Below are 16,801 nucleotides of genomic sequence, written 5' to 3'. Positions count from 1 at the left end.
TAAAAAATTTCCTGCTTGATGACATCACTTTCGGTCATGACATCACTTCCAGTGGGTCCTGACAGATTCTCATTCTAAAAAATGGGTCCCGGTGCTAAATGTGTGAGAACCACTGAGCTTCTGTATTTCCAAACTACTGAAGAGATTTTTTTAAGCAAGGTGAAGCAAATAAAAGAAACAAAACACCAAACTGCTTTGAAGGAGTTCCAAAACTGGAAAAAAATCTAGATCATTTTCATTAGACAAACTCTTATCTTCTTTCTTCAGTCCACTAAAATATAGAATAGTATGGAAATAAGCACTGAATTTAACAACTAAAGTTTTGTCTCAATATGTCACAATGATACAGTTTTTCTAAAATGGAATACAGTAATTAACGTTAACAGTCAACCATTTTTAAATGTTTCCAGTATGTATGGAACATTTATTTTTGATTCTTATTTGTTCTCTAGAAATTATAATGTAGTCTGCCAACAAGAGCACTTCTCAGTGATCCATATCCACCAAGCTACAATTTCTCAGTATTGATCTGGGCATTTTTCCATGGGAGAGCTGTAGACCTTTCCTGTCATAAGCTACATTACTGATTGGGTTCAGAGAATCAGGTTCTACTGTAGCTGCATAAAAATGAGAAATACAGGTGCAGCCTATTTATCCACGGATTTTTTATCTGCGGATTTGTCTCAAAGCAAATGGGGTGGGGGTACTGAAAGTCACACACACCTTTGCCTCCTTTGCTGGCATCTCACACCCTTTCCAGGCAGCCCAAAACACTGCAAAAAGGCTCAACCTTGCCCAGGCAGGGAATAGCCCTGGAGCCGTGGAAGAAGTTCAGTTTGAATGTTATTGAAATAGGACTTTGGCCTCTGATCCATCTGCGGTCATGACTTTGGTTTTATCACTATTTTTAGGCCATGTCTCCATACAGATTCTAGCCTAGTTTCCCGGTTCTGATCATTGCGGCAGTATGACCACCCTCCCCCTTTCTCAACCGGGCTTGAGACCGGCTACGGCGGGGTTTTCTTTGCACTAATATCTAGATAGTAGTTTCTTTGCACTAATAGATTAAAAAGCTTGGTGCATGTGAACATACTGTATTCAATAAGAGTTTATTTACTTGTGAATTGAGTCTGTAATACCTGACCTCATGTAACCTGTAAATGCCTTCTAACTTTTATACAGGTGGAGCCTATTTATCCGTGTTAGTTCCGTTCTGTGACTCTTTCTCCACATTCTCATAAATTTCTTGTGAGGGAGTGAAAATTAAAGGAGCTTCTAATATTAACACTCTTTTGTAATACCCCAAACAATATGCTATCAATAAAACTGAACAAGTTAAAGAGCTCAAATACCTGGGCTCACTAGTACAAGAACAGAAACTGGCATCTACTAATGAAATCTACAGTAGAATTGGTCAAGCCACCACAGCTTTTGCATCACTGAAATGGTGTCTTCAGAGAAAAATCAACATCTCCATTAAAACTAAAATACGCCTATTCAGGACATTAATTCTACCGATTCTCCTTTACGGATCAGAAACATGGACAATACTTAAACAGGACATCAACAAATTAGATGCATTCCAAATGCATTGCTTGAGGCAGATACTTGGGATCTCCTGCTGTGATTGCCATCGAAATGAAATAATTCAGACATGGTGTGACCATCAACCAACAATCATGAAGCAGATTCAAAAACGTAGGCTCAGCTGGCTGCGTTTGGCCATGTTTGCAGAATGGATACCATCTGGATTCCAAACAAACTTCTTTGGTGACAGTGACCTGATAGCGGAAAAATTCAGCGAAAGGTGCCAAAGAAAACATGGCTAAAGCTTATAGCAGATCTAAAGAACCAACAATGCTTATTGATACAGCAAGAATCATTGCCATGGATTGCAATGAATGGAAGCATGTTGTGACTAATGCATCGAAACCTGCAGCATCTACAGCAGTGTATTGGCTTAGAAGATGACCCGTCATCCCAAACGCCAGCTAAAGGAATACAGAAAAGTGCAAAGAAAAATATACTATACCTTAACTGGCATGGGAGCAATCCTTTTTACAGGATTACTGGAAAGTCTACATGGCGCTCCTGTTAAAGCATTTCCAGGAAGTAGTACATTCAACTGGCTACTGCTAGTTGCAACAGGCTGAACTTCAAACACATTTAGACAAACTGAAATAAACAAATATTGCGCAGTTAGAAGTTATGTTTATAAAATATTGTTCAGTTTCTTAAAACCAACCTCTTCCCTCCCAAAAGACACATTGTCATCTTATCACTTATTTGGAAACAAAGATAAACTACAGTGAAAAATACACACTATGCCAGTCAAGTGGATGAAACAGCTTTTAAGGGCACGGCTTTCAAGGGACAGTGGTTCCTAAACTGTGTACTGTGGCTAACTCACAGGGGTGCCGCATAGTCTCTTCTCAGTTGCTGGGCCAGGATAACCCAAGAATTGCACGGGATCATGCACAATCTCAGGTTAGCCAGGAAGAAAAGGCTGCACGACACCCATGTTGAATGTGACGGGTGCCACAGTCAGCTTGGGAACCGCTGGCACAGGATAAAGAATGACTTGTCACTTGAGTGCTTTATCTCATGGAAGGTTTCCACCATTCAAGTTGATTTCCCAATCAATAACTTAATGTATATGTCTGCCTTAAGAAATTTTGGAAGAAAATAAAATTATTAATTCCTTGAGATGGTTGACTCAAGGAGCAACTTGTGGAACAACACAAAGAATAGTCCCTGACCCCTGCCTGCTTAACTTACCCCCCTTCTCTTGTATTCAGTGCTGCCACATCCTGTAATGGCTGCAGAGGGAACGCAGTTCACCAGACATTAAAAAAGGTGGAAGTGGTAGTGACAGTCTTGGCATTGGTCACCAAGGGAAAGAGGTATGCCCTCCTTATTTTCCCCTGACATGCAGCACTGCCACCAGCTCCACCTTCTCTGATGTCTGGTACAGGGAATGCAGAAATCCCCCTGCGGCCATCCGAGGAAGTGGTGGCAGCAGCAGTGCTGAATGCCAGGAGAGGTAAGCCCATCCGATCCTTCCTAGAGATAAGATTCCCCCCCATTTACCTCTCTCCCTTAACATCCAGTACTGCCACTGTTCCTTCCTCTAATGACCATGGACAAAACTGTGGGATCCTAGTGTTTCCTCCACTGGCCATTAGAGGAGGAGGAGACAGCAGCTAACAGTCTCCAGACCTGTTGTCCTATCTACTCCCAAGCCAAGTTCAGAAGAAGCCTGGCAGGAGTGCGATGCGTGCTCATATGTATGGGGGAAATCATGCTAATAAATGCCCTTACAGCTGTCAATGCAGGCCCACACATTTAAACATACTGCAAATATTATGTGGATCAAATGCCTAGGAACATCTCCTCTTTCTCCACATTCTCATAAATTTCTTGTGAGGGAGAGAGAATTAAAGGAGCTTCTAATATTAACTCTTTTGTAATACCCCAAACAATATGCTATCAATAAAAACTAAATCCTTTATTCAGATTACCAAACAAAGATAGACTGACCATACCCATGGGTGCCATGCTTTGAATCTGAGGAGCAGACATTACAGATGTACTTTTCTTCAGGCCGCATGCTGCAGCAACAAAAGCCTGACCACTTTTAACGGCAGCTGTTATTTGCACTGCCTGCTGCTGTGCTTGCAAGATTCTGGAATGACAACTCTGCTGTGGAAGAGGTGCCTTAAAAGGTACAATTATTTCTTTGGTTGTACTAACCTGGTGGGTATCAAAAGAGAAGCATTTCTATATACAGTCAGTACCATGCAACACTCACTACTTTACAAATTTTAAAACTGCAAACAAAGATTATATTAAACAAGTATCTCTCTCTTCATCAGGATAAATGGTTTCTAAAGTGATCAGGCCACTACTTCATTTATTAATATAGATATTAGAGTGTTCTGCACCAGATGACAATTAAGCCATTAACGGCTTGTTCATACATCATTTTATTGTTCACTTATTAACTCAATGCTTAATGATTGGCAGCTGAATGCGTGAACTGCTTCCATTGACAAAGTTTTGAAGTATTATGAAAATTAAACCAAATGCAGATTATTGCGCTGGAGGTTAACATTCACAAAGACAACATTTGTTGTCACAGTCAAATAGTGAAAATGCATTATTAATTATTATTATTAACAGTATTTACATACCGCTTTTCAACTAAAAGTTCACAAAGCGGTTTACAGAGAAAAATCAAATAACTAAATGGTTCCCTGTCCCAAAAGGGCTCACAATCTAAAAAGATGCAAAAGAATACCAGCAGACAGCCACTAGAACAGACGCTGCTGGGGTTAGGAGGGCCAGTTACTCTCCCCCTGCTAAAAAAAGGAGCACCCACTTGAAAAAGTGCCTCTTACCCAATTAGCAGGGGTTAACCCAATTACCAGGGGTTACATGCATGAAAATACAAGTTTTTATCTGCTTGAAACCTCAGACAGGCTTTGATAGAAAAGATATCAGTAAATTTGCTAGGAACTATGTCCTACTCTAAAGCATTTAGCTTAGGGATTTTAAGCAAAGGTAATAAAAATGGGGGTCAATGTCTTAATTCAACATTTGACCAGTATCCTATTTATAAATTACTGTACTCCTAAGACACATTTTGATATGCAGAGGACTCCTGCTTTTTTGACAGGTTAGGGACCAGAACAGTTGCAAAAACTGAAAATTATCAAAAAACGGAACACCTTTTTTTAGCTTGCAAATAAGGCCTTGTCCCTCATTATCACACACCCTGCTTTCTCGTACCTTCACCTGGTTCTACCCCAGATGAAGTCACAGTGGGCTAGGCTCACCTGGTGAGTCCTGCACCACTGTGGCGGTCAGAAGTTTGTCACTCCTCGCCAGAGGCAGTGTGTCAGTCTGTCACACCTCAGCAACCCAGACGTCAGCTGGTGTGCTGTCCGGGTCACTTGTTCCAGGTCCGCCAATGGGCGACCTCACTGACCTGGCAGTAACTCAGCAGCAGTGGTCTCTACAGCAGGTCATGGTCCACGCCCAGATGCAGAGGCCACAAGGAATAGCCACAAGTGGGACTCCAAGGTTGCATATAAAAGCACCCAAAAAAAAGATGGCACTGACCAAGTCAATTGAGGTCAAAAGAATGGACAACTCGTCAAATGAATGACTTCCAGTATGACTGAAAAAGGCTGAAAGACAGAACTGTAAAAAAAAGTCAGTCAAAAAGCAGGGAATACCTGTATCAACTAAATAGTTGATAAAATTATTCTTTTGTGAATTAATGTTAATCGATCAGCATTTCCCAAACTGTGGGTTGCAACCAAATTTTTGGTGGATCATGGACTCATCAAGGCCTTGCAGGGTAAAATGGAGGCCGACCCAGAAGTTGCTTCCAGGTCACATATACTGCCCCCATCTTTGACTATGCCACACCACATTTCCCAAGTGTGTGTTGCACAGATGCAGCGGAGCAATACTTTGGGAAACGTGGCTGGACATAGCCAATGATGTGAGGAGCTTGTGCAACCCAGAAGCAACTTCCAAGTTATCTGCCTTTTTACCCTGCAGCATCCTGAACTTGGCAGGCCCTGATTCCAGCAAGCATGATGCCATGAGTCGCCAATCTAAGGGGTTTGGGAACCTTTGTTATAGACTAACAATGCCACCTAACAAATTGTCTCCAAAGATAAAACATCTCTATTTTTTTATGCAGAATTCTTTTTAATATACAATTTCTTTCTTACTTCAAACAGGCCTAATATAGAACTGTTACAAAATCTACTTCTCTATGATTGTCTACAGTTCATACTACAGCTTAGCAAGTTTGTTGATAGAGTTGCCAATGGCATACATGTATACCTACATAATATAAACCACTAGCAAATATTTTCAAAAACTCTCAGATTAACACTCACATCAAATTTTGCTGGGTGTGCAATTCTTCTCTTCTGTCCAGGCAGCAAACTTGTCTTCAGATTCAAATCCTCCTCCGTTTGCGTTGCAAGAGCCTGGTTTTGGTTTGTTGTTTTTTTAAAAAAAGGTAATGGCACACTGAGAAATTCATTTTCTACATAACAATAAGACACATAGTATAAACTATATTTTCATATTATTTAACTTCTGCAGTTAACCCATTTTTACCCAGCCTACAGGAGTAAACACTTGGTTCCTGTTGCATGTATGCAAGATTGGGCAGAAATGACTTAATCCTAAGGCTTTCTACTTTAAAATTTTTAATTTAAAAAATAATTATTGTCAAAAGGGTAGTAAAGAGACTAACGACAAACATACTACTGAACATTCCTCCCATCCCCCTTGAAAGGAATTAGGATGCAGAGACAGAGAAAACATTTATACCTGTTTTGCTATTTCTTCCTTTTGCGCTTCTCGTTCAACAAATTCATTGAAAATTCTCCGACATTCTTCCATTGTATCATCAGAATCAGAAACTTCTGTATCTTCTTCAGAGTCATCCTCTTCTGAAGAATCTAATACAATTATCTCATTTTTCTTACTATGTGTGTACATAATCTTATTAGTACAGTTATCACCAGAATTTTCAGGCACAAGATCTGTATCAAGAGAGGTTTCCTCATTCAAATATGACAGAGGACAACTCTGTGAATTATTCAAAGCTTTACTTGTTTCATGGATCTGTATACCCCGTTTTCCTAAATTATGTGATATTTTTTGGGAAGATGCTCGTGCAGCGCCATCTTTTGAACTGCTTTCAGAACATATGCTAGTCCTAGGTTTGCCATTCAAAGTACTATGGTTCTTAAGCTGCTGTTCTATACTGCATGTCTTAATGGAGACAACTTTCATTGAAACATCCTTCAACACTTCTCTATTTATTTCAGTTTTAATTTGGGAAGCAGAAGAATTGCTGCTTTTAGTAGGAGGGCAAAATTTTCTCTGATCAACTTTACGTTGTATATTCAAAGTGTTCACATTTACATCTAGTAAATAAGTGCTTTTACTTGTTGAAAATTCAATTTCAGTTTTATTTCCATCACTTTTGTTAACATGATCTAGAGCAACAGTGGTGTCCTCTTGTCTCTTTCTTTCCATGCAGTTTAAAGATTCTGTTATATCAACGTTTTGCTGAATTTCTGCATTAGTTCCCAAACTCACCTGATTTTCTTCCCTTTCTTTCAATTTTTTAGAGGCCCTATTTATTCTTGGTTTTTTTGACACATTCACTGGTGGAGCATCTATTATAAGCATATCATCATCTGATTCCTGGAGTTTGATTTCAACTTTGATCGGTGAAGAACTTCTTGATCGCTTTCTTGGAGATCCACATCTATTTTCATATGGAGACTTTTTTGTAGATCCATCTAAGTTTCTTGAAGAAAATATTTGCATATGCTTTGAATGCTGTCTATCATTTTCATCTTCTTCCTTCAAGGATGATCTCAGGACACCTGCAGTATAATTGAGCAATGGATCATATTCAAGATCAGTAGCTGGATAGCTATGGTCAAGAATATATTTAGTGGATTTATTAGAATCCTTTGAGACTGAATTGGCATGACCTTTGTCTCCTGTAAGAGTGTTACAATCTTCATCAGAGAAAGACATATTTCCTCCAATATCATTTTCTGCAGAAGTCAAAGAATTATGAGAGTTATCTTGAGCCAAGTTATAATACAAAAGTTTCTTTTCTTTTTCTTCAACTTCAGTCTTGACTGACTGAATTGCTTTGTTGAGCCTTTTGAGTTCTTGAATATTTTCCCCCGATCCTGTTGATTGAAAGTATATAATACTGAAATCTCAGTGGAAACTACAATAGAGCTACAATATAGTCAGTGTACTTCGATCTGTGTGCTTCGATCTGTGGGTCATGAACCCAAAGGGTTCGCAAAGCCTGGGGGGGGGGTTGCGGCAAACAAAAATGGCTCAAGCTTCACTCTCATGAGCTTCTGTACACACCATTATACACATCTATGATGAGGGTGGGTGAACTGGGTCCCAAGACAGGGGTAGGATCAGCAATGGGTTTCCAGTCTCATACATTATCTATGTTTTTACTGGGGTGATGACATAAAAAAGGTTGAAGACCACTGCTATAGGCAATACAAATAAATGTAACTGGAGTGTAAAAGTTACATTTTACTAAGCATTGACGTCTACAGTTCTATAGCTTCTTCTGTCTAAATTTTTATTTTCGCCCTTAAAACTTTCAGAAAGGTATTAGAATAGTATACAGTAGTGTCTTAAGCAGGGACATGTAGTCACTGGAGGCAGGTGAGACTCTGCCTCACCTAACCCTGACTGTAACCCTTCAGCATGGCTGTGATGCAAGGGCTGGAGAGCTCGCACATGGCCTCTCCAGCCCTCAGAAGGCATTGAGAAGCCTCCAGAAGGCCTTAGAAAGTTTTTTGGAAAAACTGGAAGTACCTTTCTAAGGCCTTCCAGTGGTCTCAGAAGGCCTTCCAAAGGCCAGACAGGCCATGCTCACCTCTCTGTCCCTAGGAAGATCTTAGAAGGTCTTAAGGTCTTAACCAGGTCTCATTCCTGGTTTTAAGCAGGCAGAGCACATAATAAAAATCTTGTGATCCACCCAGCTTTCTTGCCTATGTGAAAATAAATCATAATAATTCAACCAAACCACTGTAAACGACCCATTGAAAAGTATACCTGTGTTCCAATTCTTACCAGTTGCATAAGCCTTTCAAAAATGGAAGCATTAAGATACTTTCTACTCAGTAAGTCCTATTTTGTTCAGTGGGGTTTACTCTTAGGAAAGTGTGGTTAGGATTGCAGCCACAGTCTGGGGCATCTCAAAAGCTGCTTGGCCTTGATAAAGCAGCCAGTAACTGAACACCTAATTACTGATCCTCTACTTACATAGCTTAGATGTCATTTGTACATAAAGGTTGCTCAAAACCACTTCCAAATAAGATTACTGAAACAGAAATTCATGAGTAAACACAATTTAGTAACCACAGATGGACATTTGGAAAAGGTGGGTCCTCACTTGCTGTTAAAATGAAGCTCAGCAGTGTTCTTTCCTAGCTTTTCTTTATTTTTTTAAGGCATTCTACAATAAGAGAGGAGCCTTTTTTGTGCCCCAACAATCTCACTCAATGAAATGAGAGATTACAGAGCAAGTGTCATCTAAACAACTTTCTAGCAAGAAAAATATATGCCTGATTTATATCCAAAAGTCTGATTTCTGACAAAAAGGTCTACATCCTCAAAGTTATGAAAGGTGGGGAAAAAATTCAAAATAGACAAGAGGTCTTTACTTAGAGTCCAATCCTATGGAATGCACACCACTTCACTGCTGGCGCGCATTGTCACAAATGTGCTATAAGGCACATTTATGGGCCCTAGCACCAGTGCTCTGCCGCTGCTAGCCCAGCGCAGGCCAGAATGAGCTAGTGCTGGTGGAGCACCACCACTCAGCGGTCACGCAGACTGCCGAGCAGCAGGGAGATAGGTGGAGGCGGAGGGAGGGCGGGGACAGGGCACGGAGGAGGCGTTCCAGGGGGATGGAACGGGGTGGGAGGGTGGCAGGACCAATTGAGCTTCACTTCAGCGGATCCAGATTCTCTGTGTCAGTCTGGTCAACTGACATGGAGGCTCTTGAATCTATGACAACCTTCGGGTTGAAGTAGAATTGAGTAGCTCCATTGCGGGGCTACTTGCTTTAATCAGGGGAAGGAGAGGAAAGTTCCCTGAGGAGGAGGCTGCAGCTGCCTGAAGTGTGCAGGATGCAGCAGCAGCCATTTTCAGCGCCACTGCAGCCCCACAAGCTGGGCAGCTCAGGATGGGGCTGTAAGTCATTCAAAATCACAGGAAATCCAGTTAAGGACTACATTAGTTGGGCAAGGTATTTCATTAGGCTCAGTTTTCATTTTCACATCTTGTTGACCCCTAGTTCTTGCCCTTCTGATTTTACATGTCTGTCTCTGACAAAAAAAAAAGAGACATTTTTTCCCCAAAATTTCAAAATACAGGCCACAAACCTAAAATAAAGTGACAATTTTTAAAAAATGTTTCATAAACGTAGGTGTTTCAGTTGCAAAATGGAGACGGCGGTATATCTACAATAATCCTGGTTAGAATATATTTTTATTTCAGTTGTTTTACTAGACTCTTACATGCAGACTCTTACTCTGCCATGACAGAACACATTCCCCTTTGTTCTGTACTTGTGACGAATTGTAATATGGACTAATTTGTAAGGGAGATAATGAGGCTAATATGTGGAATACTATGACTTTGGTTTATCTAAGCTTTCTATTTCTTTCAAGTCTTAAAAGAATAAACTTTTATAAATGACAGTAGTTAGATCTCTTTTAAACCAATCACATGGTGTTATATGGGTAACCATAATACGTTCCTGTAAAAGCAGGACAGTATTCTTCAACTGAAGACACAAGAAAGGAAATGTTAACTAGCCAGCAGTCTAATGGATATAAAGGATTTTAAAAATTATTATTTGTGCAGTAGCATCTTAAGACTGATCTGCACAACCACTGTGGAAGTTGTACCTGCAATCTGTGCAGATTTTACACAAGTATTTCAATTGAATTAATACTGTACAAACCAGTTGCCATGGTCACAGAGAACTAGGGAAGCTTTCTTACAGCGAGCAGGTTGACAAATTTGTGCTTATGGCAGTTAATTCAATACACATATTTAATTCATGTAAGAAACAAACAGCAAGGAAAAAATACTCCAGAGCAACTACTGTATATAAAACACCTGCCCACCCAGGTTTGTTGCGTTTCTGTGAACACAGAGGAGCAATTCCTAACTGATCTGACGACTACACAACTACCACTAACTTTTTCCTACTCTATAAAATGCATACTGCAATTTTTCATATTTTAAAAGAAATAGATTTCTGTATTATTCTTCACACATAAATTCTCATACACTTTTGATGTATATCATCCAGTTTTATAAGAATTGCAATCAAACTACCAGAATTATAGTTCAAGTTTCTCTTCTACATAAAGATAGCCTCAAAGAAAATATACTGTATATCATGATTATAGACAGTGTGCAGCACATGACACCAAACAGATGCTGCCTATTTGCAGTAGGGGAACCCACTAGTATTTATACATTTTGATAGGTGCATGGGGATATTAATCATTAAACACATTATGAATTAATTTCCATGCTTGAAATTGTAACACTGTTTCCTTTTAACCTTGAAAATAAAGCTTACCAATCTTGCAGTGCGCCTTAATACATTACATTCATGAATCTCCTTGCAAATAACTGGGGCAATTGACACCATCTACACATAAATCAGATGCATGTGAGTTAACCTGTTATAAGAGGAATTACTTTCCTATTATAAACAGAGATTACTCAATTGAATTAAAATTCTAATTTGGAAGTAGGGTTGAAAAAAAGTCACAAACCAAAGCTGTTTATCCTTTGAAGGTTTAAGTCATGAGAAATTATTAAATGTGCAAGAAGCTGAAGATTTTAACCCATTCACATGCTCCCTTTCATCCTTCACATAATGGCACAATATGACCTAAGCAGTACAAAGAGTTACAACATTTTGCTAAATGAATGCACATACACCTCTTTTGTAGATAATGTAGTTCCTTTCAAATTCTAATGTGGAGAACTGCATTAAAAATTGGTTAAATTACTGCTGAAGAGGAACATATTTAAATAATCAATATCTTTTTCCACACTTAAGACTTCAGCAGGAAGGATGAACTTTGACAGGGCAACAACCACATCCCTCAGTCTTGAAACATTCAGCCAAGCATCAAAATAAAGTGTATTTGTTTTAACGAGGGAGGGAGTAGGATTTAATCAGAGTAGAATCTGTCTTAAACTTTTGTGGATTTTCTTTGCAACCATAAGAACCAGAAATATGAAATCACAATTCTGGATGTACAAGCTGGATGAACAAAACTGGCACTACATGTTTGAAGCAGGAGGAAAGGGCCATTCTTCCAGTTCCCAAGGTCTTAGACTAGGGTGGAAAAATTTCATTTAAATGCCATTATTAATCCATTTCTGCCCAGCCCACAGGTGTACACATTTGATCCAGTGTTGTATATAAGCAACACTGGGCAGAAATGGCTTAACTGAAATTGATTGAAAGGAGTTGCAACATTGGTGTGTTAATGACTTAACCAAAGAGCACACACATTCACTCTCATAGTTCCTGTTTGTCAAGGAAATAGCCTAAATCCAGGAGTAGGCCAGCAAGAAGCACTAAACATTTCCTACATGCTGGCAGAACTGTAAAGGCGCCATTGGTTTTACTTTCAGACTGGGGAACAGCATTTCTCAACATTTGTCCCCCACCGTACCACTCTGCAAGCTCCATTTATTTGAAGCACTATTGGAAATAATTGGCAATGGTGTCATCACCAGTTACTTCCAGACTGGGAGGCCAGATGTGATGAGACAAACACTGGTATAAGGTTCATGGTGGGTGGGTTTTTCTGAGTGTGCAAAAAGCACATGCTAGAGCTCTGCCGTCTGAGCTAAGCCTCCTACCACCGACTGTCATATTGTGTTGCTGCTCTCACCGCCAGGCAGTGGGGGTCTGGGGGTTCCATGAGTACCAATGGCAGCCACCACCTCAAGTATCACTAGTGATATCACTGGTTGAGAAACACTGTCCTAGAGAAAGAAGAACTTGGGTGCCAAAGTTAAGTGTGCACAGGATTGATACAGTTTGACCAATGGCTCATTCTCAGCGTGACCAGATGCCATAATAGGAAAAAAGAGGACAAGGCACCCCAAAATGTAGCACATCTAAGAAAAATGTAGGACATGACAAAATAAAAGCTAAAACTTTTGTATATTGATTCCATGTTAAACTAAACACTGTATTACTTATGAAATTTGAAACTATATACCACAATTTATTACATATAATTTATCAATTACAAGAAGGCTATGCACTGCCTGCAGGGGGTCGCTCACAGGGAAAACAAGGACAATTTAAGTTCTTTTCCGAGACACAAGGCTTAAAAAAAAAAGAAAAAAGAGGGCATGTCCTGGAAAAAAAAGAGGGCATCTGGTCACCCAGCTCATTCTGAGCATAGAAGCTATCCATGGTAAGGCTGCAATCCTATCAACACTTTCCCAGGAGTAAGCTCCATTGACTATAATGGGACCTACTTCTGAGTAGACAGGCATAGGATTGGGTTCTAAGGCCACAATGCTATACACACTTTCCCAGGAGTAAGCTCCACTGACTACTGTGGGACCTACTTCTGAGCAGACAAGCACAGGTTGGGCTCTAAATTACCTGCTGACAAACAAGGGCTAGGAAAAGGAAAGAAAACTGGAAGTCTGGAGGGCCAGGCAATAAAAGCAAAGCCTCAGGAAGACGGAGAGGGCCAGAGGGCGCTGCACTAGAGAGACACACGAGCAGGGGGCGGGAAAGGCTCTTTCTCCTCAGCACCGCGCCCAGACTGGCCTCCAGCCCCAGCTGCGCCGTTCTCCCGCCCTCACCCACCCAGCGCGGAGTAGCCTCTCAGCGGCTGCCCGGCGGGGAACGGCTCTTCCTGGCGCCCGGCATCGTGCCTGTACTGGCAGTGGGGCCGCCAGCACCCGCGGGCCTGGAAGGGGCAGGAGAAGTCGCTGAAGTAACCAGCAGAGCGCAGCATCCCTCGGCCGTCTTCCTCCCTCACACCCTCCCCGCCACGCAAGGGAGGCCGAGAGAAAGCGCGCCAAAAGAACCAGCGCGAAGCGACCGTTACAGAGCCGCGCGCCGCCGCTCCCCGCACGGCTCGCGCCCATCAAGCACCGACCTCAGCAATCCCCCCCCCGCCCCTGACTGGTAACAGTAGCCGACCACCGCTTTATATACCAACGGAGACGCTGTGGGCGCGTCCATAGGAAGCGTCTAGCCAATTGGATTTCTCGCTCCCGGCTTTCCCGTCCAATCGCGTCCCTGCTTTTTTTTTTTTTGACAACATGTCAAAAGCTGCCCCTCCTCTTTAATTAGTGATGCAGCATCACTGAGCCCCAGGGGGGTCTGTGGTCTCTAGATGGGCAGGCGCTGTCTCTCAGAGAGGCCCCTCCCCCCTCTGTCTAGACAAGCAGAGGAGCTGGGACACCCCTGCAATGGAGACACTAGTGCTGCTTCTCTGAGAAGGGGGCCAGCTTGTGGCTCATGTAATGTGTGGGGGGGGGCAGGTGAGGCAGAGCCTCCCCGCCGTGGGGGGCAGGTGAGGCAGAGCTTCCCCGCTGCCCAAGTCCTTCGAAAAGCGCTGCCGCCGTGTGAGGTGCCCAAGCACCCACAACCCACGCGTTCTGAGGTACTTGGGCACCTCACACAGCGGCAGCACTTTTCGAAGGACTTCGGCTGCAGGGAGGCTCTGCCTCACCTGCCTCCCCATCCACTGCACATCCCTGGTGTGCACCTTCATACACACCTTTGTTTTTGAAAAGCTGTTTGCTTTAGGGTTACCAGCTACCAAGGGGTACAGAGTGCCCTTTTCAATGTTGAGCTGAACCTGCCAAAATTCCCTCTTCTATACAGTGGTTAAAGGTATAAGTGCTCTGTCTCACTTTGTATCTGGTAGCTTACTTGCCAGTGGTAGCTTTGGTGGACAACTGTGAGATACAGGAAGCTGGACTGGATGGGCCGATAGCCTGATCCAGCTGGGCTGTTCTTATGCCTGCTCCATTCAAGGTCTCTTCCCTGTCTCTTGTGGTATTTTCTTTTCTCCCAAATCTTTTTTCCTGCTCCCCACCCTATCTTCCCTTCCTTCTCCCCATTTTTACTTTGACTGCAAGGATGTTTCATTGCTATCATCCAGCCTTGCCATCTCCTCTCTCATTCTCTTTTTGTATGCTGCAGCCCCCACCCAAGTCCTTAAAACATTCCCATTTCCTCTATTCTTCTTTCTAATTCTTCCTTTTTTCATGATTTCCAAAATCATATTCTTTTGCTGCTTTCCTATTTTGGTTTTATTCCTCCTTAAAGTGACTCCCACTTTTTGTCTGTCCTGGCTCATTGTATCCTTCCCTCTATCTCCTATCTTGGGGTCCAATCCTATCCAATTTTCCAACTCTGGTGTAGCCACACTGCAGCCCCAAGGTGAGGGAACAAATGTTCCCATACTTTAAGGAGGTCTCTGTAACTGCCTCCCCATCCCAGGATGCTGTGCACTGGCATGGCTCAACTGGAACTGGAAAATTGGATAGGATTGGGCCCTGAGTTTTCTACTTTTTGTTGTTTTCCCTGTCTCCTTATATTTCCTGTCTTCTATAATAATGAGTCCTTATTTTTAAAACTGCATTTGCACCCAGAACAATTTTCAGATTCTAGCATTATTTTGCTAGATCACAGGCTCATCTAGTCAAGCAGCAACCAGTCTGATGCTTCTGGAGGAAGTATATAAGCAGGGCATGAAGGCAACATTCCTTCTTTGTTTGTGTCCAACATTTGGTAGGCAGCAGTATAGTAACTTGGTACCTAGAAGTTAGGTGTCATCGTTTATGGTCATTGAGGGCCTGTTCTCTTCCATTCATTTGTCTAAACTTTGAAAAATTTATTTAAACTTGTGGTGACTATCTCATCATGTGAGAGCTAACTTTATGAATTAGCTTGAGCTTCAGGAACAGAAGGCTTTGGCAGGAATTCTGAGTTTCGAGGAGGCTGAGTCTAAGGAGGCTTGCATACATGTGAGAGTTGTTGAGCCTTGCTCCACTGTTAGACTTTTCTGTTTGCTGCATGACATTCTACGTTACTCTGCAGTAGCCTGTCCAGCACTGAAATAAAAGCCAAGGAGTTACATTATCTTGATAAGCAAAAATGGTGCTAAATTCAAAAAGAATCTTCCTCGCTGTGACCTCTGGGGTGGGGAAAGGGTAGCAATGGGGGCAAGGGTCAGTGGATTAGGTCCCAGGAGGGGAACAGAATCAGCCTCATACTTTTATTTATTTTTATATTTATTGGGTCATGGCATGAAAAAAGGTTGAAAACCACAGCAATATAAAATTAACTCACTGTGCATTCCATATAATGCCCAAAACAGAACTGTAATGCACATGGGATCAATGGGTTTTTTAGAAAGCAACTTAATGTGAGAAGAGTTCTCTGTAACACAGAAAATTAAAAAAACCAATAAGTTACAGAATGCACTGATATTTTAACAAGTGAATTTTCTTCTTTTTCTCACTCTCAAAAGAGGAGTTATGAAATATGCATAATAAATATGATAAGCACATTGCCCCAGCCACCCAGCCCAACAGTTACAGTTCTGTTGGTTGAGATAAAAAATAGAAAGGGGATTTCAGGATGCAAGTATTCAGTGAAGAATATAGTAATTCTGACCACAAGAGGTTGTATGTGGGTGGATACATCCGCCTCACTTCACTATTAAGTGGCTCTGACTTGTAACAGAAATCCGGAAGGCTTAGTTTGAACAAAAATCAGGAAGAAAGGAATAGTTCAGCAAACCAGAGTGGAGGCAAAATGGTTAATAAAGCATAACAGGGCAAAATGTTTTATAGATACTTGAAAGGAAGGAACTCTATACATGGGCAATGATGAGTTAGCAGAACACAGTCTCTATTCTGAGGAAGTCTAAAAGGTGATGAGTAACAACTCATCAACTCAGTTTATGTTCCTAAGATAATTTGTCTCCTGATTGTTTCTCCATACTGTTTCTAAAGTATGAAATAGCACTGTTTTCCAGTTTTTGAAAAAAAGAAAAAAAAAGCCTGAGCTTTCCTTGTGAATTGCTGCAAACAGCAGGACCAAAGACACTGAAGGCCCAATCCAAAACAGGGGCGCTGACGCTGAGCTCCAGCACCGGCACTGGGTGTCGCAAATGTT

The 16,801-nt window shown here is 41.5% G+C and overlaps 1 protein-coding gene across 1 annotated transcript in view; it reads right to left on the bottom strand.

The window, feature by feature from the left end:
* Positions 1 to 13,752, bottom strand: part of LOC136638554 (RNA exonuclease 1 homolog) — a 30,398-nt gene extending 16,646 nt beyond the window's left edge. Inside the window, exons 1-6 of the mRNA XM_066612597.1 lie at positions 13,543 to 13,752; positions 12,531 to 12,624; positions 6,361 to 7,748; positions 5,919 to 6,011; positions 3,546 to 3,753; positions 2,033 to 2,175 (exon numbers count right to left, since the gene is read on the bottom strand). Of these exons, the coding sequence (XP_066468694.1) occupies positions 2,033 to 2,175; positions 3,546 to 3,753; positions 5,919 to 6,011; positions 6,361 to 7,748; positions 12,531 to 12,624; positions 13,543 to 13,752 (2,136 nt within the window). The remainder of the gene's footprint in view (positions 1 to 2,032; positions 2,176 to 3,545; positions 3,754 to 5,918; positions 6,012 to 6,360; positions 7,749 to 12,530; positions 12,625 to 13,542) is intronic.
* Between the last annotated feature and the right edge of the window lie 3,049 nt (positions 13,753 to 16,801).

The sequence above is a fragment of the Tiliqua scincoides genome, chromosome 2 (genome assembly GCF_035046505.1).
Source record: "Tiliqua scincoides isolate rTilSci1 chromosome 2, rTilSci1.hap2, whole genome shotgun sequence".
NCBI lineage: Eukaryota > Metazoa > Chordata > Lepidosauria > Squamata > Scincidae > Tiliqua > Tiliqua scincoides.
This window is presented reverse-complemented; position numbering and strand designations above follow the sequence as displayed.